The sequence below is a fragment of the Mirounga leonina genome, unplaced genomic scaffold (assembly GCF_011800145.1).
Source record: "Mirounga leonina isolate KUSES-001 unplaced genomic scaffold, KU_Mleo_1.0 Mir_166, whole genome shotgun sequence".
Lineage (NCBI taxonomy): Eukaryota > Metazoa > Chordata > Mammalia > Carnivora > Phocidae > Mirounga > Mirounga leonina.
The window spans coordinates 28,766,093-28,782,614 of NW_023270418.1; the positions used below are offsets into that span (position 1 = coordinate 28,766,093).

Here is a 16,522-nt window from a genome sequence, read left to right on the forward strand (position 1 = left end):
ATCCCCCCACCCGGGTTTTCCTGACCAGAGAAGAGTGGGTGGGAGCCGCATGGAGGGGCTCAGGTTGGGGGGGGGTGGTCCTGGGAAAGGACTGGAGAAGATCTCCAGGATGTGTGCCCCTTCCACCTCCTGAAGAGAACCCAGCCCGCGGCAATGGCAGGCCTGACAAAGTGAGGGGCATCCTGCGGCGGATGGGGGGACTCCGGCTCCCGCTCCAGAAAGGCCCTCAGAGAAATCCTAGCTCAGCGCTTCATTTTCTTTAAGCTGCTGACACCACACAGGAACCTGGTCCCAGGCAGGCGTTCGAGAAGGCCGGTGTCCCCCGCTCTTGGGGGCCACTGAGCACAGTCAACCTGCACCCCCACCAGCCTGATGCCAAGTGCAGGACCGGCGGGTGGCCCGAGGAGGCCCCTCATCACGGAGGCTGCGGGAGGCCAGTGCAGGTCCGGGCCATACTGGCTTCGCTTCCTGTGCTCACGGGGCGCCTGTGGACATGGCCTTCTGCCCTGAGCCCTGGTCTGCTGGACCAGCCCCCGTCCCGCTGTGTAGAGGACTCAGGTGAGGGGACCCCAACGTGACTGCCCAAGGTTGCTGGTGAGTGGGTAAAGAATAGGAAGGGACGGCCCAGGCCCACAGAGAGATCTGAGCCTGGGGCAGCTGCTGGCTCCCCGACCCAGGGCAGAGGGGACCTCTGAAAGTCACCATTTATCCCCCTGCCCCCATCTCCCAGCACCCAAGGGCCCGAACTCCTCTCAGGAAGTCTGGGGCAGACTCCAGCCCCAAGATTCTTGCAGATTCAATACTCTACTCCATCACAGATCTGGGTTTGTTTTTATATAAAAATAACAGTTTTCCCTAAATTTTTGCTCTAGGAAAACATGCCATGCTGTGTGGCTTTATGTACCATCCCCCTAGCCCTGGTCCTGTTTGGCCAAGAACCATGGCCTTAGGGCTGCCAAGCAGACAGGTGAGGGGGCCGAGGTGAAGACAGCAGATCCAGAAGGGTGGGCAGGGCCCCCTACGCCAGGTGGGGAGGGGGGCAGGGGGGCGGAGGGGTCAAGCCTGCCTGGGCCAGCTTGGTGGCAGCCGGGGCCCTGCATGCTGCCCTCACTGGTGGAGGTAGGCTTCCAGCCAGACGTCGCCAGACTTCTTCAGGGATCTAGGAGGCAGAGATGGGGTGGATGTGTTAACTGCAAGATACTAGCCCCTTCCCCCCAAGACAGTGAGGGTGAGTGGACTTGTCCCCATTCCTCTGGGGCAGGAGGCTGGCATGGGGGTGGGGGTGGTGCAGAAGGGTCACTGGGAGAGGCCTTTGCACTCTTCCCTTGCCCCAGGTAGTCTCTCCCCCCACCCACCGCCACACACGTTCCCATCCCAGCCCTCCCCCCTTGTCCCCATCTCTGCTTACGTGGCGCTTTCTCAATACCACCTACCCTGCCACCCTATTAAAAACCGCAAGTCCTGCCTAGCCCTCCCATCCCCTCGCCCGCTCCCGTTCTTAGGTTTCATGGTTTTGTTTTGCCAAAGTATATCTTCTCTTCCCACATTTTCTGTACTTATTTTAACTGCTTTCTGTTTCCCCTACTAGGATGTCAGCTCCAGGAAGGCAGGGATCTCGGCCTGTTCTGCTCATAGATACTGATGCATCGACAGCCCTCAGGACAGGGCCTGGGTCCCCAAAAGGTGCTCCCTAAACCCGGCGGTATGAGAGAGCCCTGGGAAAGGAGGGAGGGCACAGGCTGAGGACAGAAAGTTTGATCAGCAAGGCCTCGAGTGGGGCGCCTGGGTGGCTCAGTCGTTAAGCATCTGCCTTCGGCTCAGGTCATGGTCCCAGGGTCCTGGGATCGAGCCCCACATCGGGCTCCCCGCTCAGCGGGAAGCCTGCTTCTCCCTCTCCCACCTCTCTCGCTGTGTCTCTGTGATAAATAAAAATAAAATCTTAAAAAAAAAAAAAAAAAAAAAGGCCTCGAGTGCCAGCTCTTGGAGAGGGACCTGTGTGCCCAGGAAGGGGCCCCAGGGGAGCCGCCGCGCATGGAGGGCCCTTACCCAACGATGTCCACCAGGGCGGTGAGGAAGGGCTTCACTTCGTAGTTGAGGCCATGCTTGGCACACAGGGCCTTGACCAGCGGGGCCACCCTGCGGTAGTTGTGCCTTGGCATCGTGGGGAAGAGGCTGGCGGGGAGAGTGTGGGCTGGCACCTGAGGCGAGGGGGTGCTGGAGGGAGCCCCTACCCACCCATCACCTCCCAGGCCTCCAGGGAGTCCCGGGCTTATGTCTTGGCCTCCCCAGGGAAAGAGTGGACACAGGGGCCCCTCGTCAGCCCCTGGGCTCGGGACCCACTCCCACCCCCGTGGGGCCTCCAGGGACCACGCTCACTGGTGCTCAATCTGGAAGTTGAGGTGCCCGCTGAACCAGTCAGTGAAGAGCGAGGGCTCCACGTTGCAGGTGGCTGCCAGCTGCCAGGAACGGGTGGGGCACCGGTGAGACAGGTGGGCAAGGGGCCCGGACCTGGCAGCCCTGCCAGGGCCCCCATTCCCCCTAGCGGGGACTCGGCCCGGCGGCGCCCCAGCGGCCCACCTGAGAGCTGGCCCAGTCCCGGTGCTTCTCGTGGCCGATCTCCTTGGGGATGTGGTTCATCTGCGTGATCCACACGAACCAGTGGCTCTCCAGGACCCTGTGAGGGGAGGCTCAGGCACTGCCCGTGTCCAGCTCACCACCTGGATCAGACCTGGGCCTCGGCTTCCTCATCTGCGCCACGGGATTGCAGTAGCCCCTCCCCCACTGGGCAAAGCAGGGGCCATTGCTCAGCGGAGCCCAGAGCAGTCCTGCTCGTGAGGGTGGCCATCCACGGGGCCCCCTGTAAGCCAGGCCACGTCGCCCAGACCCACTGTCCCTGGGATCCTGCCACTCATGTTCCTCAGCCACCCAGGGAGGCAACCCTGCTGTCCCCATACTGCAGATGGGGACGTGGAGGCTCTGAGAGCGGAGGGCTGTGGTCGGGGTCCCCTGCTGCCTGTGTGTGGCCTCTCCAACTCGCTGCCATTCCAAACCTGGCCGTACCTGACAGCGACGAAGAGGAGCAGGGCCCCAGGGAGGCCATAGAAGGGACTGTAGCACAGGAAGAAGCGCGAGTAGAAGCTGGCGGCCCAGAGCAAGTCCTGCGGAGGAGGGGAGAGGAGCACAGAGGCCCCGAGGCAGCCGGGAGGGGAGCTGGGGTCATCCACCCCTCCTGCTGGCTGCGCCTCGGAGCCCTGCACGGGTCCCCGTCTGCCTCTGGGCCTCGGTTTTTCTCAGCAAGGTAAAGGGACAGGGTCCTTTTGCCTTGCCAGCCTCATGGGACTGACTCTGGAGGGGAAGGTGCCATGGGGGGACCCCTCTGTGGGAGACAAATGCCTGGCAGAGTCGGCCCAGGGGATCCCCACCCCCTGGAAGGACACCCTGATTGGGAGAGACCCCCAGCACACCCCGTGCACACTCACGTGCGCACGCGCACACACACACACGTGTATCAGAGTCCCGTGCACACCTGTTTGCATTCGTGGGCAGGGCTGCCCCCTCGTGCCCTACCTCCTGCTGCCACAGCTGGCTTCCCTAGGGGACCCGAGCAGAACCCCCACTCACCGCCCACTGCATGCACACCAGCATGTAGGCCAGATTTTCCACTTCAAAGTTCACCAGCGTGAGCAGCGGTGGGCCGACTGCAAGGGAGCACAAGGGGGCTCAGGAGGAGCAGGGCTGGCAGCCAAGCAGAGCAGGCCGAGGGTGGACATCCACGGGGCTTGGGGAGTTGGGGAGCGAGGAGCTGTTATCCCGGGAACACCTGTGGGACCTGGTGCCGGTCCCCTCCAGCTGGGTGACCTCGCATCACCCACAAGGCCTAGTCCACGATCTTCCCTTGGCATCTGAGCCTTCCGCAGGCTGGGGCCAGCTTCCCACGTCCCGACCCTTAAACCCTCACCCTGGCCGCCCCAACGACTGTCCTAATGCTCTAGGGCTCCGGACCCCTCTGGTGTGAGTGCAGGAGGGAACTCTGAACGCTTCGGGCAGGGCAGGGCCGTGGCGGCCTCTGGCGAGGGGACAGTCAGGCCTGGCCGCAGGCTGGGGTGACCGGGGCGACCGGGGCTGGGAGAGGCCTGCAGGTGCCGTATGGAGGGAGGTTTAACAAGTGGGCCCCTGTCCCGGGAGGCGGTGGCGACCTCTGTCCAGGGCTGGCAGGCACGGTCCCAGGCCCCACTGTGCCCCCACCTCTGGCAGGACACACAGACACTCACTCAGGAAGAAGTACAGATGCTGGTGGTTGTAGGGTAAGTAGCGGCGCTTCTTCTTGCCGTACTGTGGAGACAGCCGGGGCTGGGGAGAGCGGCCTGCCAGGCCCTCTTCCTCCTCCCAGGTCGGGGCAGGGGGCTGGCTGGGGGCAAGGCAACCCCAGGTTCTGGCCACTGGGCCCATCCCCAGCCCCCACCCGGCTGGCAAGCAGGGAAGAGGAGGCCCTCGGGCAGGGGCGAGGCCTGGAGTCGGGGGCGGGGGGAGCTGGGTCAAGGGCCAGGTCTGGGCTACAGCAAGGGACTCGGTGGCCACAGTCCTCCCCGCCCCTCCCCCCCAATGAGCTGCAGGCCCAGCCGAGTGAGTCCATATTCTCCCCACACACCTCAATGGACGGCTCCCCCAGGAGGAAGATGGGTGCCACGGTCACGTCTGGGTCTTTGTGGAAGATGTTGGGCTTGGCGTGGTGCTGGAAATGGCGGAAGTTCCACCAGTGGGCTGAGAAGCCCTATAGGGGTGAGAGGGGCTCTCAGGGCAGGGGCCAGGTCCTCCACCCCGTGCCTGCAATCTCGCACAGACCCGGCGAGACAGCCCCAGCTCAGCCCCTGGCTCCCGACCACCCGCCCCCACCCTCACCTTCAGCTGCCCCATCACAAACTGCTGGGCCACGTGGTTCCACTGGGACTTCCTGAAGACCGAGGTATGGCCCAGGTCATGCTGCAGACACCAGCACTGAGCCTGGGGGCAGGAGCAGGGTTAGGAGCCAGTGGGAGGGAACCATGGGGGGCCCAGCTCTGGAGCCCCAGGGAGCCCTCCCAGGTCCAGGGCACCCCCACAGCTAATGTTGGGTTTTAAGACCCTGTGAGCCATCTTCCTCTTTTTAACAGATGAGGACAACTGAGATTCGGGAGGCCTAGGGGCTTGCAAGTCTGTCAGGGAGCTTGTTTAAAATGCAGCTTGACCTACAGATACACGCCTTTTGGGAACCTCTGCTGCTCATTCATTCATTCATTCATTCACTCAGCAAATATGTCCAGAGTGTCCTGGTGTGCCAGGCCCCGTATCTACTAGATAGTTCAGGTGGTGGCAAAACGGTGCTGGAGTCACCTGGGAGGTGGCCAAGACAAGGGCGGCAAGGGTGCTGGGCACCCAGCCCGGGCCGAAGAGGTAGATGAGGAGCCAAGCGAGCACCTCCATGGCCAGGATGTGGCCCAGCAGGAGAGCGAAGAAGGCGGGCTTGGCCTCAAACAGCTTCATGTCCTCAGCCGCCTGGCGCAGGGCGCGGAAGTCCTCGACCAGCTGGGCCTGCCACAGTGGAAGGGCTGGTTGGCTATAGAAGCGAGCTCCCAGTGGTCCCAGGGAGCCTCCAACAGCGACCCATGCCTCAGCCGGTCCCAGTGTGAGATCCTGGGGGTGCAGCTGGAGGGACGGAGGGGCGAGAGCACCAGCCTGGGGTCTGAGCCGGGGAGTCGGCTGGTGGCAAAGCCTCGCCCCACAAAAGGTATGGGGCACGTGAGAAGCAGAGAAAGCCAGAGCGGGGCAAACCCTAAGAACCCAGTGCGTCCAAACTCTCAGTGTAGATGGGGATACTGGGCCCAGAGCAGGAAACACCAGCAAATGCTGGCCCAGCCAGCCCCGCAGCCCCGGGTTCCTGCAGGCGTCCCTCTAGCTCCACCTTCGGCTACCTGCCCAGGGAGGGATGGTAAACCCAGCCTTGGCCCCGGGGGGCCCCTGGGGGGAATGTGGACGGAGTTGCTCCTGGCGATGCCCCCCCCAGCAACCCCCTCCCCCCAGCTCACGTCCTGGGGTCCATCCTGACTGGACTCCTCCGGGGCCAGCTCTCCAATCAGCAGGGGCTGCAGGAACTTGCGCACGAAATTGAGGTCCTGGTGGAAGGCGTGGAAGGCATCCTGAAGGAAGGCCAACAGTCAGGGGGACAGACAGACAGCTCCGGCGGCCCCCAGAGGCAGCAGGCAGACAAGGCAGGAGGAGGACCGCAGATGGAAGTGCGGGGCTCCGATGGATGGAGACGCAGCTGAATGTTTTGTGGTCAGATAAATAGGGCCAAACGGGTCGGCCTTGCCCACTGGCCCGGCTGGGTCCTCCCCAGGCCCTAGGTGTCCTGCTGGAAGCTCCTCACCTGCCTGGCCCCAGCTGCTTTCCCCAGAAGGGGGGTGGGGGGGGGTCCAAAAATCAGGCAAGGGCCACACAGACTGAGTTCTTAGGTTTGCAAGGGAGACACTGAAACAGTTAAACACATTTGATTTTAAAAACAGAGGGGAAAAATACCACTTTTTTTAAAAAAGCAAATGAAATAAATATCACACATTCCCGTGATTCTGTAACAGCTGGGGGTGGGGTGCAATGCGACAGGGGTTAGAGGGCCAAAGCCAAAGCGCTAGGGCCCGGGACCAGTGAGGAAGCCGGCCCAGGCAGCTCTGAAATGTGAGCCAACTGGGCTCCCTTAGTCTTGCTGATCGAGTCCTGGTGCCACAGGCTTGTTCTTGTTCCCAGTTCTTCACTGGATCTTTATCCCTGGACTTTCAGAGGCTCTCTCTGAACGAACTAGCCCTCGCCACCCAGCTGCCCTGACCAGGGACTGGGGTGAGAGGCTGTCCCGGCGGGCCTGGGGAAGGGGCCTGCTGGCTGCCAAAGGAAACAGCTTTGAAGAAGGCTGAGAACGCATGGGGCCTCCTATTGTTCCCTTGCTAACAAGCCTTCCAGCTTCTGGGGGATGTTCAAATGGACAGCTGGGCCCCTATACTTGCTACTGGACATCCCACGCGGTCCTGTGGGGAGGAAGCACTTCAGGCCCCTCCAGCCCCCACTTAGAGGCCACACCTGCGGAATCCACCCGAGGGGTCCCTTTTCCTTTTGTCTGCTCTCTTGCTGGCCAGGAGCAGCCTAGAGACGGGTTGGGGGGGTTGCTGGGAGGGTGAAGCTTCTGGAATAACCGAGGCCCTGGGGAAGGTGACTTGGGGGCCCTTTCCTGAGCTCCTAAGAGGGGAGACGGCTGTGTAGTGCAGACCTCCCCCTCTCCAGGGCGACCTTGACTTGGGGGAGAGGAGGTGGAGGGGAGACTGGCCCCACAGGAAGCTGCCTGGCCCGGGGCCTCCTGGGAAGCCGGGAGGGAAGACGGCTCTGGGGCTCCAGCTGACCCACTCGCTGTGACCTTGAGCAAGTCTGTCCTCCTGCTGGGACCAGGCAGAAGAGGGCAAGACTTCAGCACCTTTCTGGCTCTGGATGCAGAGCATAACTTTTTTTGTTTTCTTACTTTACTCTTTTAACCATTTTGTTCAGTGGCATCAAGTGCATTCACACTGCTGGTGACCACGACCACAATCCACCTCCGCAACTTTTTCACCTCTGCCCCCACGAAACACTGACGGCCCCCCCTCCCCAGCCCCCGGCAACCACCACTCTGCTGTCTCTAGGAATGTGACTGCTCTAGGGACCTCTGATAAGAGGAATCAAACATATTTGTCCTTTTGTGACTAACTTGTCACTCAGCATCCTGTCCTCAAGCTTCATCCATGTTGTAGCAGGTGGTAGAATTTCCTTCCTTTCGAAGGCTGATGAGCACTGACTCTGATTCCTGCTTGCTTCCTCTAAAACTCCCCTGGCAGCAGAGAGCTACACCACAGGATTCCTTCCCTCCTCTTCCAGCCCTTCTTCTCCCCCATCCTCTGTGTTCTGGGGCCACCCTGGCGCCCAGCAGACCCCCAGATGCTCCAGGGCCATGCTCTGGAGCTGAGTTGCTGCAGGAACAGGCCAGCCTCCTGGACTCTCTCCCTGGGTCCCGACTCACCCAGGCCACGCCTGGGTATGCACCAAGGCCGAGGGCCACCTGAGGGACTTCCAGCCAGGTCTATCCCCTGGCGTGACAAGGGGAAGTGTGAGCCCCCAAAGGGCCGGTGAGAAAATCCCACAGCTCACAGACAAAGCTCTGGCTAATGAGAGGGGATGGGCAGGGCTGTGGCAGGTCCTTGGAAAGCAGGTGGGCACCGCTGAGCCTGTTCTTTTTTTTTAAGATTTTATTTATTTATTTGCGAGAGGGAGAGGAGAAAGAATCTGAAGCCAACTCCAGACTGAGTATGGAGCCCAATGCTGGGCTCAATCCCACAACCATGATATCATGACCTAAGCCGAAACCAAGAGTCGGACGCCTAACAGACTGAGCCGCCCAGGCGCCCCGAGCCTGTTCTTCTCATGCTCTCAGTCCCAACAAGGTGCATCGCTGGCCTCAGACCAAAACCTGATGCACCAGCAAACAGCTTTTGCTGGAACACTTGCCAGGGCCATGTGACCAGATCCTCTCTGGGCCACTGCTTAAGGACCCAGGGGCTGGGCAGAAGACCTAGAGAGGTTAAGCCACGGACAAAGGTCACACAGCTCCATCTGATGGAGATTAGATCAGAACCCAGTCTGACTGTAAAACTGTGCTTGGGGGCCACTCAGCAGTAGCCCCAGGGTGACCACTCCTGGGCCAGAGGGGGGGCGGTGGGTCTCCGGGGCCGGGGAGGGGGGGGGGGGGGGTGGAGCGTGGCCCTCACCACGAAGCTGGCCACCATCCCACAGAGCCAAGGACCCAGCTGCTTGGAGGCTGGACTGTGGGGCACAGGAGGGGGGGTCCTGGCGTTTCTTGGGCTGCACTGCCTGAGGAGACCCCACCCTCACCTACCCCTGGTGCACCTGGAAACATCCTACGGTCCTCCCCCACCTAATGTGCCAAGGGTGGCACTCCAGGTCTCTCCCGCGGGCCTAGAACAGAGCTGGGTGAGGCTGCCAGTGGCCCTAACATAAGCTGCTAGTAGCAGTGAGAGGCTCCGTCCACAGGGCTGTCCCCAGGGCCTGGCAGAGCTGGGGCTGGATAGCAGGTGTGAATAAGGGGACAAGAGCCAACCCTCCACAGCCCACAAGGCAGGGGTAAGAACCATTTTACTGGAACGGAGGCTCAGTGTGGTAGGGGCATCCGCCCAGGCCAGAGATTGTCACGGCAGGGCGGGGATTTGAATCCGCCCAGACCAGAGATCGTCACGGCAGGGCGGGGACAAGAGCCAACCCTCCACAGCCCACAAGGCAGGGGTAAGAACCATTTTACTGGAACGGAGGCTCAGCGTGGTAGGGGCATCCGCCCAGGCCAGAGATCGTCACGGCAGGGCGGGGATGCCCACGCCCTCCCAGCCCTGCCTCGGCCCCTGCAGGGGCTCCTGCCCTGCCCCACAGCCCCTCGTGAGCCCCGAGTAGCAGCCAGCTAAGGCTCTGCACCAGCCTGCTGGGGCCGGCATCTGAGCAGCGTTACGAGCCGAGCTGGGGAGCACAGACAAGATCGCATGCCCCTCCATTTCGTATTTCCTCATTAGGACAGCAGAAACCACCGACGCCCATCTCGCGGGGCTGCCGGGAGGACGGAGTCAGTGCAGGCCCTTAGAAGGGCCTGGCGTCCAGCTCTGGCCGAGCCCCCCCCCACCCGCCCCACCGCTGGCCCAACATGCCCCTCTCCCAAGTCCACTGGGGTTTAGCGGTCTCCAAGGGCGGGCCTGTGGGCGTTGAGGTAGGAGAGTGGAGTGCACCCTGCCAGCCGGAAGCGGGGGAACAGGGACACAGTGGGGACGGGCAAGCATTCCTGGTCACTCCCCGAAGGATCGGGAATGTTCCAGATCAGGAAGGGAATGCAGCAGGGCTGCTGGGGGCTCAGGTGGTCTGGGTCTGTGCTTGCGGCCTCCTTAAGCCTCTGTTGAGTTGTGACAATGGGGGGGGGGGGTAAGCCTCAGGGAATACCCCAGGAATCCCTCCCTCCGTCCCTCTCCCAGGTGGGAAGATGAAGGAGGCCCTCATGCCCAGCACGCATGCTCCTTCCCATCCCCCGACCCCAGCACTCCTTAGCGGAGCCAGTGGGAAGGTAGTATCAGGGTCCCCGTTTTATAGACGGGGACATGAAGACACAGAGGCTCTGAACTCTGAACACGGCCCACCCAACTCCCACCCGTGCAGGCCAGCCCAGCGCAAGGACAGACCCTCCCAGAGAGCCGCTCCCGGTGCCCCTGGTGATGGGCCGGTACCCACATTAGGGTTCCACCCAGCACCTTGGCTTCACAAGTGTCAGGCACCCCAAAGGGGCCAGGCCGTCTGACACGTGGTCCTTTCTCTACCACCACTCTCCCGCTCTGGCTCTTCCTAGCTGTTTCGTGGGAAACCATGCTTGGGTGCCCTCGGCAAGAAAAGCAGAGGGCCACCAGCGTGCTGGGGCCACCAGCGTCCCTACATCTGCACGGTGTTCCTGCCCAGCACTCCCCCAGGGCAGGAGCCTGGCACTGCAACTACCCTGGGAAGGAGCCTGAGTGGGTGGGGACCCTGCAGAAACCACCCACGGAGCCCAGGGAGGTCACACTCCATGGGGAGTGCTGTCAGGCAGCCGGGCTACGCAGGCAGCCGGCGTGGTGGGTGGGAAGAGCATGGGCTCTGGAGCCAGGTCCTCTGCATTCCCGGCCAGCCCCCTCTGAGCCCCCCCTCCCTCTAGAGCCCCCCATCTGCCCCACCTCCCCCCAGCTCCGACCCAGACACAAACCCCACCCTCCAAGCCCAAGGACAAGGCCCTGCCCTTTGAGGGCCCCAAGAAAGTCCCTTCATGTCACCCACATTCAGCCTGTCTCCTCATCTGCAAAATGGGCCAACACTCATACCTGCCTTCAGTGCGTTGTTGTCTGAACACCCCCTGAAGCTAACTCCTAATACCGCCCCCCTGGTGCACCTGGGCCCCGAGCAGCTCCTGCCTTCTGCCCTGGCCATGCCTGCCCTTCAGAGCCCAGGTGAATGGCCACCTCTTCTGAGTGACCTCACCTGGGAGAAGGTAGGTCCCCACCGTCTCTTCCCTTAGCCTCCTGCCCTTCTCCTGGAGGGCTCTGCCTTCCCCTCCACATTAGGGATCCTTTTAAATGTATCTCAGATTGCCCTGGCTTCCCTGCTCTGCCCTCCAAGATCCCCTTAGAATAAAACCGAAGTTCTGCTTTCGGGGACACGGAAGCCCAGCAGGAGCCAGCTCCCCGTTACCTCTGGACCTCACTGCGTGCCCCTCTCCCCACTACTGCACTCCAGCCCCGCCAATATCCTTGCTGTTCCTTGAGTACCTTCCCACCTCTGAGTCTCTGCTCTAGCTCAATCCCCTGCCAAGGAACTTCGTCCTTGGTCCTTGCGATGTTTTGTTCGCGGCTGTATCTTCAGAGGTTAGAACAGAGTTTGGTGGATACAGTATGCTCACTGAATATCTACCTGCTGGTGGGTTTAATGATTCAGTAAGTGAAGAATGAATGAATGGGAAAAACCCAGTTAAGCCACAGGGCAGCATGTTGAAGAGGATGGGCTATGGATTCACATCTCAGACCCTGCCACTTAATTTCAAGTCACTTTCCTTTTTTGAGCCTCAGTTTTCCCATCTGTAAAGTGGGAAAATCACTAAAAGTACCGGCCTCATAGGGGTATCCTGAGGATTAGAAGAGTACCTATCAATCAAATGCTGAATTTGGAGCCCAGCACATAGTAGGTACTCAGTGCCCAGCCCTGGTACACTTCTGACCAGCAGCAGCCAGGCCTCGCCCTTCCCTGGCTGGCTCAGCTAGTCTCAAGCCGCCTCTGACTTCTTAGGCAAACCTGGCTCAGGGCCCAGAGCACTCTCCCCAGGGTACCCAGCTTTGTATCCCAGGATGGCCACAGGCTGACTTCATGGCACAGGAACTCTGGGAATTTCCTGGCAGGAAGGCTTCTGTTGCCTGGACATGAGAACAGCTGATGGGCGGCTGGGGCTAATGAAGGGTGGGGAGGGAACACAGCCTGGAATGGGGTGCCTGGGCCTGGACTCGACCACACACAGCATCTGTCATCTGTGCTGTGGGCCCATCAGAGACAAACGTTGTGGCCCCCCAGCCACCTCAGAACCCCTTTGGCCCGAACAGACCAGGTATTTCTGGCAACTCCGGCCCAGTGTTTGGACCCTGAGGAAGCTAAGATGGCCCCAGTGCAACTCCTTCCCGTTCCAGACCTGGATAGAATGAGACAAGGCCACTCAGCCCAGGGGCGGCCATGCCCCGGCTAGTCCACTGCCCTGTGTGGTTTGCAGGGCACACTCACGCTTACCAGCCAGCCACACGTACCAACCAGGAGCCACTACGTGGCAGCCCCAGGACCACAAAGTTGAGAAGGCACGGTCTTGCCCGCAGGCGGCTCACTGTCTGGCTCAGCTCTCCCCACTTTACAGATGAAGAAACTGAGGCTCAGAGGAGTAACACCTGGTTCAAGGTCACTCAAAGTCTCCAGTGGCAGAGCCAGGACCCAGCCCCAAGGAGCAGACAGATTGCTTTTTGGAAATGGGAAACAGACCTTACTGGCGATGAACCAATGCGAAATCTGTCAGATGGAGGTCTCGGGGTCGAGCCCTAACTGTATGATGGGGTTCCCATGCGGGAGGCCCCCAGCACCGGCCTGGGCACCAAGCAGGAGCAAGTAATTGAGAAATGCTCTATGTCATCCTTCCCCTCTCCTGCCTCCATCCTGCCCCTCAGCTCCAAGGTTGGGGTGGCCTTGAGGGGTGGTCAGAGTCGTGGCACCTCACCCCCCCCAACCCCCCAGCAGAAATGCACACACGTACGACCATGCACACAAATGTGTTCAGTGCACACGCATACAGGCCTGTGCGTGGTCACACACTGTTGGCCCCCAGTCATCTTCAACTCCATGGCCACCACCTGGCCCATGGACAAGGCTTTCTGTCAGGTTCTAGACTTTCAGGAGGCTTCTGACTCTAAACCCTCAGTTTCTTAGGGTAGAAGTGGGGAAGAAAGACCTTTTCCCTTAAAGAGTCCATGGAGATCGCCCAACCCGGCAACCCTGGTAAACAGGGACACTGACCTCCTGGGACAGAGCACAATTTCTTCTGCTGCTTAAAGTTCTGCCAGTTAGGGATTCATCTCCTGATATCTTGAAGACTCCTGGTACTCAGGGTGGCCAACCCAGAATTCTAGACGTTCAAGGCAGAGCATCGTGGCCTCAACTCGTCGTCTCTGGATGGGGGGACTGCTGGACTCCGGCCAGACAGTCCCAGTGGACCAGGCCACATCCCTCCTTGGCAAGGCATGTCTAGATATGGGCTGGGAAGGGGAAGTTGGGGTCCGCCAGGGCCAGCCTATTCCTGGGGTGACCATGCTTCCCGAGGAGGCCCACCCAGCCTGGCTGGCAAAGTTCTCCCACGTGTAGCTGCCAGCCCAGGAGAGGTGAGTCACTGCCCCTCAGAGCGGTTTACAGTGGCTTTTGCAAAAGCCACAGACCTCTGGGCCCTGCCCAAGCTTTGCTGCCCAGCCCCCAGCCTCTGGTGGCACATCCCTGCCAGTCTCCCGGGGGACCCCACCCTACCCCTGGCACTCAGCAAAAGGAACCTGGCCTGGGGGACCCAGAACTGAGAGGAGGAGCTCAGGGCACAAGGAGGGCTCCTTGACCATGACACACCCACCTGAGAGCCCCTTACTCCTGCACAGACCAGCTCTGGCCCAGCCCAGCCCTGTGGCCAGGTGTGCAGGTCCTCCATGCAGAGACCTGGCCTCCTTACTCCACATCCGGCCCTGGCTTGTCCATCCCAATCCTGGGTCCCGGACCAGGAGCTCAAAGGTCAGCGAAGAGTAGAAAGGATGCCAGACCCCGCAAGTAGAGAGAGTCCCCGTGCCCACGACCAGGCCCCAGCCAGCGCCAGGCTCCACCCGGCCAGCGGTGGGCTTGCTTACCGTGGCGTCCTCCGCGCCGTGGTGGCCAATGAGGCGGCTGCCCCCCGGGTGCCGCTGTGCCCAGCGGCTGATGTCGTAGACGCGACGCTCGATGACCAGCCACTTGTCGCCCGGCAGGTTGTGCTGGCGGATCTGCTCCCAGCGGAAGGCGGGCAGCGGCGCCCCCGGCTGCGCGGGTCCCTCGCCGGGCTCCCCGACGCCGCCCATGGCTGCGTGCGAAAGCCCTCGGGCCGCCGGTACCTTGGCGAGGTCCGCCAGAGACCCCGAGGGGAGCGAGTCGCGGCCCCGGGGGCGTCCTCCGCCGCCACCGGCTCCTCCGCGGCCCCGCCCTGCCGCTGCGGCCGCCGTACGAGCGTGCGCCTGCCCGGCTCCCGGCGCAGGGAACTTTTCCCTCCCTTATAACCGCGCTGACAGCGCCCGCCTCGCCTCCTCCCCCCGCCCGGCCCCGCCGGCCCGCCCCGCGCCCGCTCCAATCCCCGCGCGGCGCCTCGGCCTCCATTGGCTGCGCCGCGCTCCGGGCCGGCGAGGGCGGTGTCCGGGCGGTGTCCGGGCGGTGTCCCGGCGGGCCCACCCCGCCTGCGGGGGCCGCGGCCACCACGCCGGGCGCTGCCCCGCGCCGGGCTCCCGGCTCGCGGCTCGCGGCGCCCGGCGGGCGGGCGGGGCGGGGGGCACGGGGGAGGGGCGGGGACTTTACACCCTTGACCGGTGCGGCCTTGCCCTCGGGGCCCAGGTCTGCGCCAGCGGGGTTTGGAACCACACGCTGCGCACACGGGGCTTCCAGCCACGCGTCCTGGAACGTTCAGTCCTGAGCGCACGGAGGTGGGAACGCTGCCTCGGGGTGACTGTAAATAGCTTTCAAACAATCGGCCCCCAGCGTCTGCGCAGCGAGGCCGCCGTCGGGGCTGAGCGACCGGCCGCGCCATCCGGCCCCGCGCGGGGCGGTCTGCGGGGTGGGGGGGCGGGGGGCGTGGTCTTCCTGCCGCTGGGGCTGCAGGGTGGGCATGTGGAAGGGGGGCAGGGGCCCCGGCATCGGTAGCGGGTCGCTGTCATTCACTGGCTGCTCTGCTTGTTGCAGCCCCCTCCCCCATTTTTACTTAAATAAATTCAAGTCCTTTCGAGAGTGTAAGGTGCTCCCCAAACTACTTTCTGTGTGTTTTTGAGATAAAGACACCTGTTCCTAGAAGCGAGGCGTTCACACTCGACATGGAAGGCAATCAGGCCAAGGCTGTGCTGCAGGGCAGCGGGGGTATGAAACTCGAGCACAGCGGGATCACCGGAGAGCCTGTTAAGGCAGGACCGCTGCGCTCGCCGCCAGGGTGGGATTCAGCAGGGCTGGTTTGGGGGCGGAGAATTGCATTTGGAACAGGTTCGCAGGGGAGTGATGCTGCTGCGCCCGTTCAGGGAATGCACTTGGAGAACACGAAGTATATTTCGCCGATATGCTAACCTTTTATCTTGGTTTGACAATTTGTAGTAAATCATTAAAGCTAGTATTTGTGGGGCAGGAGGGCCAGGGCGCCAGGAAAGGCTGAAGGGGCTTCTGGGTTCTCCTTGGTACCGAGACCCCTCTATTTGGTTGCCAAGACAACCGTGAAGGCCTTGCCCATGGCCCTGGGCTGCCTGAGCACCGAGATGTCCTTGAACCCCCTCCCTGAGCATGTGTGTGGGGGGGTGGGGGGCAGCAGAGGTGTGTGTGGCTGGCGGCCGAGGTGGGCGGTGACTGCAGATACCCCTGCTGCCACCATGTTTGCAGGTGAGCTCAAGGATAGGCAGGCTCTTACAGGAACTGAACCTCCTGCCCCAATCTCCAGCCCCTCCACAAGGGGCGGGGCCTCCACCCCAGCTTCAGCAGCCCTCAGGGTTCAGATGCTGACTCCTGCCGCCTTCTCTGGGCCCCGACCTGGTCTCAGCCACATGCAAGGCCCCTGGGGGACTGGAGAGGATCAGAACCTCCACTTGCCCCAGCCGCTCCCAGGCAGATGAGGAAGATGAAGGCCTGCACAGGGTCCCCCAGGCCATAAAGCAAGGACAGGGCTTGGGGCAGTGCTGCCCCTCCGGCCACTTGATCCTGGCAAGGAGAGAGTGGTGGTCAAGATCTCCTGACGCCTGTCATTGTGTTCCTGTAAGGCCTGAACTGTGTGTCTCTTTCTCAGAGCGGAACCAACAGCTGCCCACACGATTTCTCCGTAGGCCTCGGGGCCTTCCATAGGTGGCTTTACCCCTCCAGGCTTCAACCCAGTGGACCTTGCAACTCTCCTAAAATCAGGGGCTCCAGGAGAACTTGAGACTCTATTATCCCCCTCCCCGCACCCTCCCTGTCAGGGAGAGGCTCCACTTGACATTCCTGAGCTGCCATTGGGCCACCGCCAGGAATCGGGCTTAGGCAGGGGGAGGGGAGAACTAGCCAAAAGGCCCAGGAGGGTCTGGCCAGCTGGAGCATTTTGGGGGGAGGGTGCCTGCTTGAGGTTGAGCCCCTCCAACCCGTGGCTTGC

General features: G+C 61.9%; 1 protein-coding gene across 1 annotated transcript; it reads right to left on the bottom strand.

Moving 5' to 3' along the window:
* Nucleotides 1-800: 800 nt before the first annotated feature.
* Nucleotides 801-14,409, bottom strand: FADS3 (fatty acid desaturase 3). The gene is made up of 12 exons (XM_035012995.1): nucleotides 14,031-14,409; nucleotides 6,063-6,173; nucleotides 5,371-5,568; nucleotides 4,900-5,001; nucleotides 4,649-4,771; nucleotides 4,272-4,332; nucleotides 3,622-3,698; nucleotides 3,061-3,158; nucleotides 2,578-2,674; nucleotides 2,377-2,456; nucleotides 2,047-2,172; nucleotides 801-1,159 (listed from the first exon to the last, which is right to left on the bottom strand). The coding sequence occupies exons 1-12, from the start codon at nucleotides 14,235-14,237 to the stop codon at nucleotides 1,108-1,110; spliced, it is 1,332 nt and encodes a 443-aa protein (XP_034868886.1). The 5' UTR covers nucleotides 14,238-14,409; the 3' UTR covers nucleotides 801-1,107.
* Nucleotides 14,410-16,522: the final 2,113 nt, after the last annotated feature.

Bases quoted from the DNA above. Each gene is read 5' to 3' on its own strand.
- FADS3 (XM_035012995.1), bottom strand. From the start codon at position 14,237: ATGGGCGGCGTCGGGGAGCCCGGCGAGGGACCCGCGCAGCCGGGGGCG. The intron at 5,569-6,062 runs GTGAGCTGGGGG...CCACTGTGGCAG, and splicing joins GTCAGGATGGACCCCAGGAC to GCCCAGCTGGTCGAGGACTT. The intron at 3,159-3,621 runs GTGAGTGGGGGT...CCTCCTCCGCAG, and splicing joins TGGTGTGCATGCAGTGGGCG to GACTTGCTCTGGGCCGCCAG.